Here is a 14492-nt window from a genome sequence, read left to right as displayed (position 1 = left end):
GGACAAAGTCATTGTTATGCAAGTCCAAGTCGAGTCGCAAGTCATCAATTCATGACTCGAGTCTGACTCGAGTCCAAGTCACATGACTCGAGTCCACATCTCATAGGTGGGACAAAGTCATTGTTATGCAAGTCCAAGTCGAGTCGCAAGTCATCAAATTCATGACTCGAGTCTGACTCGAGTCCAAGTCACATGACTCGAGTCCACATCTCATAGGTGGGACAAAGTCATTGTTATGCAAGTCCAAGTCGAGTCGCAAGTCATCAAATTCATGACTCGAGTCTGACTCGAGTCCAAGTCACATGACTCGAGTCCACATCTCATAGGTGGGACAAAGTCATTGTTATGCAAGTCCAAGTCGAGTCGCAAGTCATCAAATTCATGACTCGAGTCTGACTCGAGTCCAAGTCACATGACTCGAGTCCACATCTCATAGGTGGGACAAAGTCATTGTTATGCAAGTCCAAGTCGAGTCGCAAGTCATCAAATTCATGACTCGAGTCTGACTCGAGTCCAAGTCACATGACTCGAGTCCACATCTCATAGGTGGGACAAAGTCATTGTTATGCAAGTCCAAGTCGAGTCGCAAGTCATCAAATTCATGACTCGAGTCTGACTCGAGTCCAAGTCACATGACTCGAGTCCACATCTCATAGGTGGGACAAAGTCATTGTTATGCAAGTCCAAGTCGAGTCGCAAGTCATCAAATCATGACTCGAGTCTGACCTCGAGTCCAAGTCACATGACTCGAGTCCACATCTCATAGGTGGGACAAAGTCATTGTTATGCAAGTCAAGTCGAGTCGCAAGTCATCAAATTCATGACTCGAGTCTGACTCGAGTCAAAGTCACATGACTCGAGTCACATCTCATAGGTGGGACAAAGTCATTGTTATGCAAGTCCAAGTCGAGTCGCAAGTCATCAAATTCATGACTCGAGTCTGACTCGAGTCCAAGTCACATGACTCGAGTCCACATCTCATAGGTGGGACAAAGTCATTGTTATGCAAGTCCAAGTCGAGTCGCAAGTCATCAAATTCATGACTCGAGTCTGACTCGAGTCCAAGTCACATGACTCGAGTCCACATCTCATAGGTGGGACAAAGTCATTGTTATGCAAGTCCAAGTCGAGTCGCAAGTCATCAAATTCATGACTCGAGTCTGACTCGAGTCCAAGTCACATGACTCGAGTCCACATCTCATAGGTGGGACAAAGTCATTGTTATGCAAGTCCAAGTCGAGTCGCAAGTCATCAAATTCATGACTCGAGTCTGACTCGAGTCCAAGTCACATGACTCGAGTCCACATCTCATAGGTGGGACAAAGTCATTGTTATGGCAAGTCCAAGTCGAGTCGCAAGTCATCAAATTCATGACTCGAGTCTGACTCGAGTCCAAGTCACATGACTCGAGTCCACATCTCATAGGTGGGACAAAGTCATTGTTATGCAAGTCCAAGTCGAGTCGCAAGTCATCAAATTCATGACTCGAGTCTGACTCGAGTCCAAGTCACATGACTCGAGTCCACATCTCATAGGTGGGGACAAAGTCATTGTTATGCAAGTCCAAGTCGAGTCGCAAGTCATCAAATTCATGACTCGAGTCTGACTCGAGTCCAAGTCACATGACTCGAGTCCACATCTCATAGGTGGGACAAAGTCATTGTTATGCAAGTCCAAGTCGAGTCGCAAGTCATCAAATTCATGACTCGAGTCTGACTCGAGTCCAAGTCACATGACTCGAGTCCACATCTCATAGGTGGACAAAGTCATTGTTATGCAAGTCCAAGTCGAGTCGCAAGTCATCAAATTCATGACTCGAGTCTGACTCGAGTCCAAGTCACATGACTCGAGTCCACACCTCTGGTAGTTATAGGGGTAGCGATAGGAGTGCCGTCGCTGCCTTAATAGGCGCTCGCAAACCGCTGCTCCTGTCGGCTACAACCGCGAGCGTGCAGCGGACAGCGGGGGGCTACGGGAGGCCGATTCCAGGGGGCCGGCCCCCCCCGGGCCCCCCATCCCAGCCACAGGTGCTCAACGTCACCAAGACGACGGTGCAGTTGTCGTGGCAACCCGCGCCGGGCACCGGTCCCCCTCCACGTTCATCGTCGAGGCGTTCAGGTGACGACGGCAATGGCCGCCCCCCCCCCTCCCCTCCCTCCTCCCACCCCCTCCCCCTCCTCCCCCGAGCACCCCCCCTCCCACCTCCTCCCACCTCCCCCCTACCCCCGCCTCCTCCACCCCCTCGTCCCTCCTCCACCTCCCCCTACCCCCCCTCCTCCCACCCCTCCCCCCTCCTCCCTCCTCCCCCCTTCCCCCTCCTCCCACCCCCTCCCCCCTCCTCGTTCCTCCCTCCTCCCCCCTACCCCCCTCTCCTCCCACCCCCTTCCCCCTCCTCCCCTCTTCCCCCCTACCCCCCCCTTTTCCCACCCCTCCCCCCTCCTCCCCCCTACCCCCCCTCCTCCCACCCCCTCCCCCCTCCTCCCCCTCCGCCCACCCCTACCCCCCCTCCTCCCACCCCCTCCCTCCTCTTCTCTCCTCCCCCCTACCCCTCTCCTCCCACCCCTCCCCCCTCCTCCCTCCTCCGCCCTACAACCCCTCCTCCCCTCTACCTCCCCGGCGCGATCCTATTAGGGAGCTCGGTACGTATGGGTAGCTCATTAGGAGTGGGTCATGCCCTCTGTGACCCTAAAAGAAAGCTCGTTATGAGTGGGTCACATCCTCTGACCATATAAGAGAGCTCATTGTGCATAAATCACACCCACTATGACCATATAAGGGAAGCTCATTATGCATAAATCACACCCACTATGGACCATATAAGGAAGCACATTCTGCATAAATCACACCCACAATGACCATATAAGGAAGCTCATTATGCATAAATCACACCCACTAATGACCATATAAGGAAGCTCATTATGCATAAATCACACCCACTATGACCCATATAAGGAAGCTCATTATGCATAAATCACACCCACTATGACCATATAAGGAAGCTCATTATGCATAAATCACACCCACTATGACCATATAAGGAAGCTCATTATGCATGGGACATATCCTCTGTGACCAGATCAAGGAAATTATTACGTGTGGATCACACCAAACTATGACCATATCACGAAGTCATTATGTGTGGGGTCATGCCCTCTGTGACCCTATAAGGGAGCTCGTTACGCGTGGGTCATGCCCTCTGTGACCCTATTAGGCAGCTCGTTACGCGTGGGTCATGCCCTCTGCGACCCTATAAGGGAGCTCGTTACGTGTGGGTCACGCCCTCTGTGACCCTATAAGGGAGCTCGTTACGTGTGGGTCACGCCCTCTGTGACCCTATAAGGGAGCTCGTTACGCGTGGGTCACACCCTCTGTGACCCTATAAGGGAGCTCGTTACGTGTGGGTCACGCCCTCTGTGACCCTATAAGGGAGCTCGTTACGCGTGGGTCACACCCTCTGTGACCCTATAAGGGAGCTCGTTACGTGTGGGTCACGCCCTCTGTGACCCTATAAGGGAGCTCGTTACGTGTGGGTCATGCCCTTTGTGACCCTATAAGGGAGCTCGTTACGCGTGGGTCATGCCCTCTGTGACCCTATAAGGGAGCTCGTTATGCTTGGGTCACACCCTCTGTGACCCTATAAGGGAGCTCGTTACGTGTGGGTCACGCCCTCTGTGACCCTATAAGGGAGCTCGTTATGCGTGGGTCATGTCCTCTGTGACCCTATAAGGGAGCTCGTTACGCGTGTGTCCTCTCATCCCTGTATCCTTGTGTCCACACGTCCCCATGTCCTCTCACGTCCACGTGTCTCTCACTCCACGTGTCTCTCACTCCCCGTGTCTCTCACTCCCCGTGTCTCTCACTCCACGTGTCACTCATTCCCCGTGTCTCTCACTCCCCGTGTCTCTCACTCCACGTGTCTCTCACTCCCCGTGTCTCCGTGTCTCTCACTCCCCGTGTCTCTCACTCCCCGTGTCTTCGTGTCTCTCACTTCCCGTGTCTCCGTGTCTCTCACTTCCACGTGTCTCTTTCTTCCCCATGTCCCCGTGTCTCTCACTCCACGTGTCTCTCACTCCCCGTGTCTCTCACTCCACGTGTCTCTCTACTTCCACGTGTCTCTCACTCCCCGTGTCTCTCACTCCCCGTGTCTCTCACTCCACGTGTCTCTCACTCCACGTGTCTCTCACTTCCACGTGTCTCTTTCCTCCCCATGTCCCGTGTCTCTCACTCCCCGTGTCTCTCACTCCACGTGTCTCTCACTCCACGTGTCTCTCACTCCACGTGTCTCTCACTCCCCGTGTCTCTCACTCCCCGTGTCTCTCACTCCACGTGTCTCTCACTCCCGTGTCTCTCACTCCACGTGTCTCCTCACTCCACGTGTCTCTCACTCCCCGTGTCTCTCACTCCACGTGTCACTCACTCCACGTGTCTCTCACTCCCCGTGTCTCTCACTCCACGTGTCTCTCACTCCCCGTGTCTCCGTGTCTCTCACTCCACGTGTCTCTCACTTCCCCGTTGCCCCCCGTGTCTCTCACTCCCCGTGTCTCTCACTCCACGTGTCTCTCACTCCACGTGTCTCTCACTCCCCGTGTCTCCGTGTCTCTCACTCCACGTGTCTCTCACTCCCCGTGCCCCCGTGTCTCTCACTCCCGTGTCTCTCACTCCACGTGTCTCTTTCTCCCCATGTCCCCGTGTCTCTCACTCCCCGTGTCTCTCACTCCACGTGTCTCTCACTCCCCGTGTCTCTCACTCCCCGTGTCTCTCACTCCCCGTGTCTCTCACTCCCCGTGTCTCCGTGTCTCTCACTCCACGTGTCTCTCACTCCCCGTGTCTCTCACTCCCTGCGTCTCTCACTCCCCGTGTCTCTCACTCCCCGTGTCTCTCACTCCCCGTGTCTCCCACTCCCCGTGTCTCTCACTCCCCGTGTCTCTCACTCCCCGTGTCTCTCACTCCCCGTGTCTCTCACTCCCCGTGTCTCTCACTCCCCGTGTCTCTCACTCCCCGTGTCTCCCACTCCCCGTGTCTCTCACTCCCCGTGTCTCTCACTCCCCGTGTTTCTCACTCCCCGTGTCTCTCACTCCCCGTGTCTCTCACTCCCCGTGTCTCTCACTCCCCGTGTCACTCACTCCCCGTGTCTCTCACTCCCCGTGTCTCTCACTCCCCGTGTTTCTCACTCCCCGTGTCTCTCACTCCCCGTGTCTCTCACTCCACGTGTCTCTCACTCCCCGTGTCTCTCACTCCACGTGTCTCTCACTCCCCGTGTCTCTCACTCCCCGTGTCTCTCACTCCCCGTGTCTCTCACTCCCCGTGTCTCTCACTCCCCGTGTCACTCACTCCCCGTGTCACTTAATCCCCGTGTCTCTCACTCCCCGTGTCTCTCACTCCCCGTGTCTCTCACTCCCCGTGTCTCTCACTCCCCGCGTCTCTCACTCCACGTGTCTCTCACTCCACGTGTCTCTCACTCCCCGTGTCTCTCACTCCCCGTGTCTCTCACTCCCCGTGTCTCTCACTCCCCGTGTCTCTCACTCCCCGTGTCTCTCACTCCCCGTGTCTCTCACTCCACGTGTCTCTCACTCCCCGTGTCTCCCACTCCCCGTGTCTCTCACTCCCCGTGTCTCTCACTCCCCGTGTCTCTCACTCCACGTGTCTCTCACTCCCCGTGTCCCCCGTGTCTCTCACTCCCCGTGTCTCTCACTCCCTGTGTCCCCCGTGTCTCTCACTCCCCGTGTCTCTCACTCCCCGTGTCACTCACTCCCCGTGTCTCTCACTCCACGTGTCTCTCACTCCCCGTGTCTCCCACTCCCCGTGTCTCTCACTCCCCGTGTCTCTCACTCCCCGTGCCCCCGTGTCTCTCACTCCCCGTGTCTCTCACTCCCCGTGTCTCTCACTCCCCGTGTCTCTCACTCCCCGTGTCTCCCACTCCCCGTGTCTCTCACTCCCCGTGTCTCTCACTCCACGTGTCCCCGTGTCTCTCACTCCCCGTGTCTCTCACTCCACGTGTCTCTCACTCCCCGTGTCTCCCACTCCCCGTGTCTCTCACTCCCCGTGTCTCTCACTCCCCGTGTCTCTCACTCCCCGTGCCCCCGTGTCTCTCACTCCCCGTGTCTCTCACTCCCCGTGTCTCTCACTCCCCGTGTCTCTCACTCCCCGCGTCTCTCACTCCACGTGTCTCTCACTCCCCGCGTCTCTCACTCCCCGCGTCTCTCACTCCCCGTGTCTCTCACTCCCCGTGTCTCTCACTCCCCGTGTCTCTCACTCCCCGCGTCTCTCACTCCCCTCCCCGTGTCTCTCACTCCCCGTGTCTCTCACTCCCCGTGTCTCTCACTCTCCGTGTCTCTCACTCCCCGTGTCTCTCATTCCCCGTGTCTCTTACTCCCCGTGTCTCTCACTCCCCGTGTCTCTCACTCCCCGTGTCTCTCACTCCCCGTGTCTCTCACTCCCCGTGTCTCTCACTCTCCGTGTCTCTCATTCCCCGTGTCTCCGTGTCTCTCACTCCCCGTGTCTCTCACTCCCCGGTTCTCTCATTCCCCGTGTCTCCGTGTCTCTCATTCCCCGTGTCTCCGTGTCTCTCACTCCCCGTGTCTCTCACTCCCCGGTTCTCTCATTCCCCGTGTCTCCGTGTCTCTCACTCCCCGTGTCTCTCACTCCCCGGTTCTCTCATTCCCCGTGTCTCTCACTCCCCGTGTCTCTTTCTCCCCGTGTCTCTAACTCTCCATCCCCCCCTCCCCCCCCGTGCCCCCCCCCCCCCCAGCCAGTCGGTGAGCAACACGTGGCAGACGGTGGCGGAGGGCGTGCGGGGCAGCTCGCTCGCCATCACCGCCCTGCGGCCCAACACCGTCTACATGTTCCTGGTGCGCGCAGCGGCCCCCCACGGCCTCAGCGACCCCAGCCCCCCCTCCGCACCCGTCCGGACGCAAGGTCAGAGTCGGAAGCCGAGGGCGAGGGGGGGTCACGACCCACGCACTGACGCAGAGACACACGGACGGACGACGCGCGAGCCGGTTTGGCCCCCGGGGCAACGTGGACGAGAGGATTGTCAGGTGGAGGGAACGCGTGGACGTATGGGCGCGTTTATGAGCAGGTGACAGGACGGAGTGATGGTACAGATGAATGATGTTATTGACAAACGATGGTATGGACGAATGATGGTATAGATGAATGATGGTATAGATGAATGATGGTATGGACGAATGATGGTATGGGCGAATGATGGTACGGACGAATGATGGTACGGACGAATGATGGTACGGACGAATGATGGATGGACCGACGCACCTACAGACTGATGGACTGACGGAGGGACTGATGGTTTGCATACAGTGTTGATGAGCGGTGGTGATTGTTGATGTCGATGGAGATGTCCGTGGAAATGTCGATGGTGATGTCGATGGCGATGTAGATGGTGATGTTGATGGTGATGTCGATGGTGATGGTGATGTTGATGGTGGTGTTGATGGTGATGTCCAAGGCGATGTAGATGGTGATGTTGATGGTGATGTCGATGGTGATGGTGATGTTGATGGTGATGTTGATGGTGATGTCCAAGGCGATGTTGATGTTGATGGCGATGTCGATGGTGATGTCGATGGTGATGTTGATGGTGATGTTGATGTCGATGGTGATGTTGATGGAGATGTCCAAGGCGATGTTGATGGTGATGTTGATGGCGATGTCGATGGTGATGTTGATGGAGATGTCCAAGGCGATGTTGATGGTGATGTTGATGGCGATGTCGATGGTGATGTTGATGTCGATGGTGATGTTGATGGAGATGTCCATGGAGATGTTGATGGTGATGTCGATGGTAATGTCGATGGTGATGGTGATGTTGATGTTGATGGTGATGTTGATGTTGATGTCGATGGTGATGTCATCACGGCTAGACGCGCCGCCACCATCGCTGGGCGCCGACCACCGCCAGGTGATGTTGATGGTGATGTTGATGGTGATGGAGATGTCCAAGGCGATGTTGATGGTGATGTTGATGGCGATGTCGATGGTGATGTTGATGGTGATGTTGATGGTGATGTTGATGGTGATGTTGATGGAGATGTTGATGGCGATGTCGATGGTGATGTTGATGGAGATGTCCATGGAGATGTCGATGGTAATGTCGATGGTGATGGTGATGGTGATGTTGATGTTGATGTCGATGGTGATGTCATCACGGCCAGACGCGCCGCCACCATCGTTGGGCGCCGACCACCGCCAGGTGCAGCGGGAGCTCTCGGACGTCGCCGTACGGCTCCACCCACCCAGCGCACTCACCTCAAGCAGCTTGCAGCTCACCTGGTCGGTGAGTACTCACCCACTCACTCACTCACCCACTCACCTACTCACCCACTCACCCACTCACTCACCCACCAGTCACTTACTCACTCACTCACCCACTCACTCACCCACCAGTCACTTACTCACTCACTCACTCACCCACCAGTCACTTACTCACTCACTCACCCACTCACTCACCCACCAGTCACTTACTCACTCACTCACTCACCCACTCACCTACTCACTCACTCACTCACCCACTCACCTACTCACTCACTCACTTACTCACTCACTCACTCACCCACCGGTCACTCACCCACCAGTCACTCACCCACTCACTCACTCACTCACTCACTCACTCACTCACTCACTCACTCACTCACTCACCCACTCACTCACTCACCAGCCACTCACCCACTCACTCACTCACCCACTCACTCGCTCATTCATCCACCCACTCAGTCATCCACTCACTCACTCACCCACTCACTCACCCACTCACTAACACACTCACTCACTCACTCACTCGCTCGCTCATTCACCCACCCACTCACCCACTCACTCACTCACTCACCCACCCACCCACCCACTCACCCACTCACCCATCTACTCACTCACCCACTCACCCACCCGCTCACCCACCCACAATCACCACCACCGCCTCTCCCTGCAGGTTGACCGCCCATCCCAGTACGTGCAGGGCTACCGCCTGCTCTACCGCCTCGCCTCGCCACCGGGCGGCGGCGGTGCCGGTGGGTCCGGCGGCGGTGGTAGCGTCGGCGGTGCTGGTGGTGGTGGCGGTGGTGGCGGTGATGGCGGTGGTGGCGGTGCTGGTGGCGGTGGTGGTGGCGGTGGCGGCGGTGGTGGCGGCGGTGGTGGCGGTGGTGGTGGCGGTGGTGGCGGTGGTGGCGGTGGTGGTGGCGGTGGGCCCTGGCAGGTGGTCGAGGTGCGCTCCCCACTCGAGCGGGTGGCCCTGCTGAGCTCCCTCCGCAAGGGGTCACTCTACGAGGTGAAGCTGCGGCCGTTTTTCGCCGACCTCCTCGGCACGGACAGCGAGACGCGGCAAGCGAGGACCCCAGAGGAGGGTGAGAGGGGGGGGGGGATGGGTGGGGGGGGATGTGGGGGGGGGTGGGTGGGGGCGGGGTGATGCGGGGGGGGGTGGGTTGGGGAGGGGCTAGAGGTGGTTTCCTTAATGCGGCGACTCCTCTACATACGAACGAGTTAGGTTCCAGAGGTGCTGTTCGTAAGTCGATTTGTTCGTAAGTCCTAACTTTACTCCTGTCCATTCCAAACGCGTTGTGCGGCGTGTATACTAAACACGGGGAATGGCTTCAAAAGTTGTATAATCTCCTGTAGACATAGATACCACTGGTTTTGCATGTGCTGATGTAGATGCCACTGGTTCTTCATGTTCTGCAGATTTAGATGCCACTGGTTCTTCACCTTCTGCAGATGTAGATGCCACTGGTTCTTTACGTTTTACAGATGTAGATGCCACTGGTTCTTCACCTGCAGATGTAGATGCCACTGGTTCTTCACGTTCTGCAGATGTAGATGCCACTGGTTCTTCACGTTCTGCAGATTTAGATGCCACTGGTTGTTCACGTTCTGCAGATGTAGATGGCACTGGTTCTTCATGTTCTGCAGATGTAGATGCCACTGGTTCTTCACGGTCTGCAGATGTAGAAGCCACTGGTTCTTCACCTTCTGCAGATGTAGATGCCACTGGTTGTTCACGTTCTGCAGATGTAGATGCCACTGGTTCTTCATGTTCTGCAGATGTAGATGCCACTGGTTGTTCACGTTCTGCAGATGTAGATGCCACTGGTTCTTCACGGTCTGCAGATGTAGAAGCCACTGGTTCTTTACCTTCTGCAGATGTAGATGCCACTGGTTCTTCACGTTCTGCAGATGTAGATGTTACTGGTTCTTCACGTTCTGCAGATGTAGATGCCACTGGTTCTTCACGGTCTGCAGATGTAGAAGCCACTGGTTCTTCACCTTCTGCAGATGTAGATGCCACTGGTTCTTCATGTTCTGTAGATGTAGATGCCACTGGTTATTCGCGTTCTGCAGATGTAGATTCCACTGGTTCTTCTAGTTCTGCAGATATAGATGCCACTGGTTCTTCATTTTCTGCAGATGTAGATGCCACTAGTTCTTCACCTTCTGCAGATGTAGATGCCACTGGTTGTTCACGTTCTGCAGATGTAGATGCCACTGGTTCTTCATGTTCTGCAGATGTAGATGCCACTGGTTCTTCACGTTCTGCAGATGTTGATATCACTGGTTCTTCATGTTCTGCAGATGTAGATGCCACTGGTTCTTCACGTTCTGCAGATGTAGATGCCACTGGTTCTTCATGTTCTGCAGATGTAGATGCCACTGGTTTTTCACGTTCTGCAGATGTAGATGCCACTGGTTCTTCACGTTCTGCAGATGTAGAAGCCACTGGTTCTTCACGGTCTGCAGATGTAGAAGCCACTGGTTCTTTACCTTCTGCAGATGTAGATGCCACTGGTTCTTCACGTTCTGCAGATGTAGATGCCACTGGTTCTTCACGGTCTGCAGATGTAGAAGCCACTGGTTCTTCACCTTCTGCAGATGTAGATGCCACTGGTTCTTCATGTTCTGTAGATGTAGATGCCACTGGTTATTCGCGTTCTGCAGATGTAGATTCCACTGGTTCTTCTAGTTCTGCAGATATAGATGCCACTGGTTCTTCATTTTCTGCAGATGTAGATGCCACTAGTTCTTCACCTTCTGCAGATGTAGATGCCACTGGTTGTTCACGTTCTGCAGATGTAGATGCCACTGGTTCTTCATGTTCTGCAGATGTAGATGCCACTGGTTCTTCACGTTCTGCAGATGTTGATATCACTGGTTCTTCATGTTCTGCAGATGTAGATGCCACTGGTTCTTCACGTTCTGCAGATGTAGATGCCACTGGTTCTTCATGTTCTGCAGATGTAGATGCCACTGGTTTTTCACGTTCTGCAGATGTAGATGCCACTGGTTTTTCACGTTCTGCAGATGTAGAAGCCACTGGTTCTTCACGTTCTGCAGATGTAGAAGCCACTGGTTCTTCACCTTCTGCAGATGTAGATGCCACTGGTTCTTCACGTTCTGCAGATGTAGATGCCACTGGTTCTTCATGTTCTGCAGATGTAGATGCCACTGGTTTTTCACTTTCTGGAGATGTAGATGTCACTGGTTTTTCATGTTCTGCAGATGTAGATGCCACTGGTTCTTCACGTTCTGCAGATGTAGATGCCACTGGTTCTTAATGTTCTGCAGATGTAGATGCCACTGATTCTTCACTTTCTGGAGATGTAGATGTCACTGGTTCTTCACGTTCAGCAGATGTAGATGCCACTGGTTCTTCACGTTCTGCAGATGTAGATGCCACTGGTTCTTCACGTTCTGCAGATGTAGATGCCACTGGTTCTTCACTTTCTGCAGATGTAGATGCCACTGGTTCTTCACGTTCTGCAAATGTAGATGCCACTGGTTCTTCACGTTCTGCAGATCTAGATGCCACTGGTTCTTCACTTTCTGCAGATGTAGATGCCACTGGTTCTTCACGTTATGCAGATGTAGATGCCACTGGTTCTTCACTTTCTGCAGATGTAGATGCCACTGGTTCTTCACGTTCTGCAGATGTAGATGCCACTGGCTCTTCATGTTCTGCAGATGTAGATGCCACCGGTTCTTTACCAGGAGGTAGGAACCTCCTGGTTACATCAGCCCACAGGGGATTATTGTGTCCATCCGTCCGTCGTGCAGGGAGGGGCTGGCTGGGAAGGGAGGGGCTGGGTGGGAAGGGTGGAGAAGGGGCTGGGTGGGGAGGGTTGGGCTGGGGGGGAGGGGAGGGTGGGGAGGGGCTGGGTGGGGAGGGTGGGGGGTGGGGCTCGGTGGGGAGGGGCTGGTCACCCCGTGGTGCCCTTATAAAACTCAACGTTTAACCTACTCACGCCGGCTTGTGCCCGCCCTCACAGTCGGGCATATTTGCAGAATACGCCACGCCGCCGTTGACCCTGCAGGCCATTGACCGAGCAACCCAACGTTCCTACCAGCTCCCTCCGCAGGAGGAACGTGTTTTGATTGTTAGCAGGTGTAAGGAGGCCCCGCTGAGCTGCTATTTAGATATTTTTTCTGTAGCCACCCTGCCCATCACAAACGATGGCCGCTCACCTGGAAATGTTTCGCAGCAGCCAAACGCAGCCTTCAACGCGCGACGTTGAGTTCTAAAATTGGAGAGGTGGAAAAAAAAAAACGGAGGACTCCGGAGAAAAATAAATCCGCGCGACCACGAGGAGTGAGAGCTAGAGAGAGAGAGAGAGACAGACACACACCGCAAATCAAGGTCGGGATCGAACCCACGGCTTCCTATATAGCGGGCGAGGTGGTTAACATCTCCTAGCCACCGTTTTCCGTAAGAGCGCCGGGATCGAGCGGAGAGCGGAGTCAATATTCTTGTGCGGCTTTAGAGACCACGTAAAATATAAATGCGTCGTTAAACCCGCCACCAACAGACAAAGATCCCCCGTGTAGCCTGTAACAGACTGCAGGGGCAAGTGCTGTTTGCGAGTAGCAGCACCTAGGAAGGCCGGCACGGCGCACGAGGGGGTGGGGTGGCCAGCACCACGCCCGGCCGCCTTTGTCTCTCCCAGTGGCGATGTTTACTACACAGCGCACCAGGTACTCATTTGAGGCTGAGTCGACCTAGGGGAGGCCCAGGACCGGCTCAGATAATCGTCACCGGTGTTGGCCGTGAGCGGGGAGTCGAACTCGGGTCGCCGGGTTTGTAGCGCAGCGTAGCGCTAACCGCTGCACCACCACTCCCCGCCACCACCACCTGATCCACGGCCAATTTGGTAAAGGATCGTCACCTAAAGCAAAACGTGCCGATTAGTAACGACTTCGGCACTAACAGGTGCCAAGTCTTCTAGAGGCTCTCCGGTGGACCTTTGTCTTTGTGTGTGTGTGTGTGTGGTGTGTGTGGTGTGTGTGTACGTGTGTCTGTGTACATAGTGGGGAGCAGTGGTCTTTGTGTGTTCATAGGCTGCTACTCGCTAACAGCACTTGCCCCAACAGTCTGTTGAGGCTACACGGGGGATCTTTGTCTTTGTGTGTTCATAGGCTGCTGCTACTCGCTAACAGCACTTGCCCCAACAGTCTGTTGAGGCTACACGGGGGATCTTTGTCTTTGTGTGTTCATAGGCTGCTGCTACTCGCTAACAGCACTTGCCCCAACAGTCTGTTGAGGCTACACGGGGTATTCTAGATTTGAAGCTTTCGTGACTGCAAGGATTCACACTCTTAGGTTTTGTTCGGTAAAGTGACATTGGTAAAAATAAATAAATAATAAACATTAAAAATACAAAAATAATATAAATAATAATCGACGTAAAATAATGAAACGTCGTGTTTTATTTTATTTCTATTATAATTTATATATATTTTTTTTACACGGGGTATCTTTGTCTTTGTCTTTGTAGCACCCAGCGCGCCACCCCAGGCCGTGTCCATCACCACGCCCGACGGCGCCAACGTCACGAGCGTCCGCGTGTCCTGGGATCCCCCCCCGGCCGAACACCACAATGGAATAATCCAGGAGTACAAGGTGCCCCCCCCCTCCCTCGCGTCCTACATACATCGTGGGCTGTACCACTTCGTGTATTGTGTTGGGGGTGAGATGAAGGGGGGGGGTGCGGTGACATTAACCCTTAACAGACTGTAGGGGCAAGTGCTGTTAGCGAGCACCTATGAAGGCCGGCACGGCACACGAGGGGGTGGGTGGCCAGCACCACGCCCGGCCGCCTTTGTCTCCCTTAGTGGCGATGCTTTACCAAGCACTGCACCAGGTTACTTATTTGAGGCTGAGTCGACCTAGGGGAGGCCCAGGACCAGCTCAGATAATCGTCACTGGTGTTGGCCGTGAGCGGGAATTGGTTCTTCACCTGGGGCTGTGTGAGACGTGGGCAGATTTCCTTTAGAAGGTAAATAATGATCGAAAAGGCAAAAGTACGGGCACTTATGTACAACAACTACTTTGTAATTTGTAATTAATTAATTTGTAATTAACATTATAATTGTTTTTTTTACGATGGAGAATCAAATGGGTGCAATGCTGCAGTAAAGGTGATGAACCACTATACTATACACTACACTATACACTACTATACACTACACTATACACTACTATACACTACACTATACAC

General features: G+C 54.5%; 1 protein-coding gene across 1 annotated transcript in view; it reads left to right on the top strand.

The window, feature by feature from the left end:
- The first annotated feature begins 1841 nt into the window (after nt 1-1841).
- LOC144952032 (roundabout homolog 2-like) overlaps nt 1842-14492 on the top strand; it is a 41761-nt gene continuing 29110 nt past the window's right edge. The window contains 7 exon segments of the mRNA XM_078882423.1: nt 1842-2088; nt 2091-2118; nt 6749-6915; nt 8172-8293; nt 8942-8997; nt 9178-9353; nt 13770-13894. Of these exon segments, the coding sequence (XP_078738549.1) occupies nt 1842-2088; nt 2091-2118; nt 6749-6915; nt 8172-8293; nt 8942-8997; nt 9178-9353; nt 13770-13894 (921 nt within the window).

This window comes from Lampetra fluviatilis, chromosome 65, assembly GCF_964198595.1.
Source record: "Lampetra fluviatilis chromosome 65, kcLamFluv1.1, whole genome shotgun sequence".
Lineage (NCBI taxonomy): Eukaryota > Metazoa > Chordata > Hyperoartia > Petromyzontiformes > Petromyzontidae > Lampetra > Lampetra fluviatilis.
Note: the sequence above shows the minus strand (reverse complement) of the source record. Positions and strands in the feature narration are given on the sequence as shown.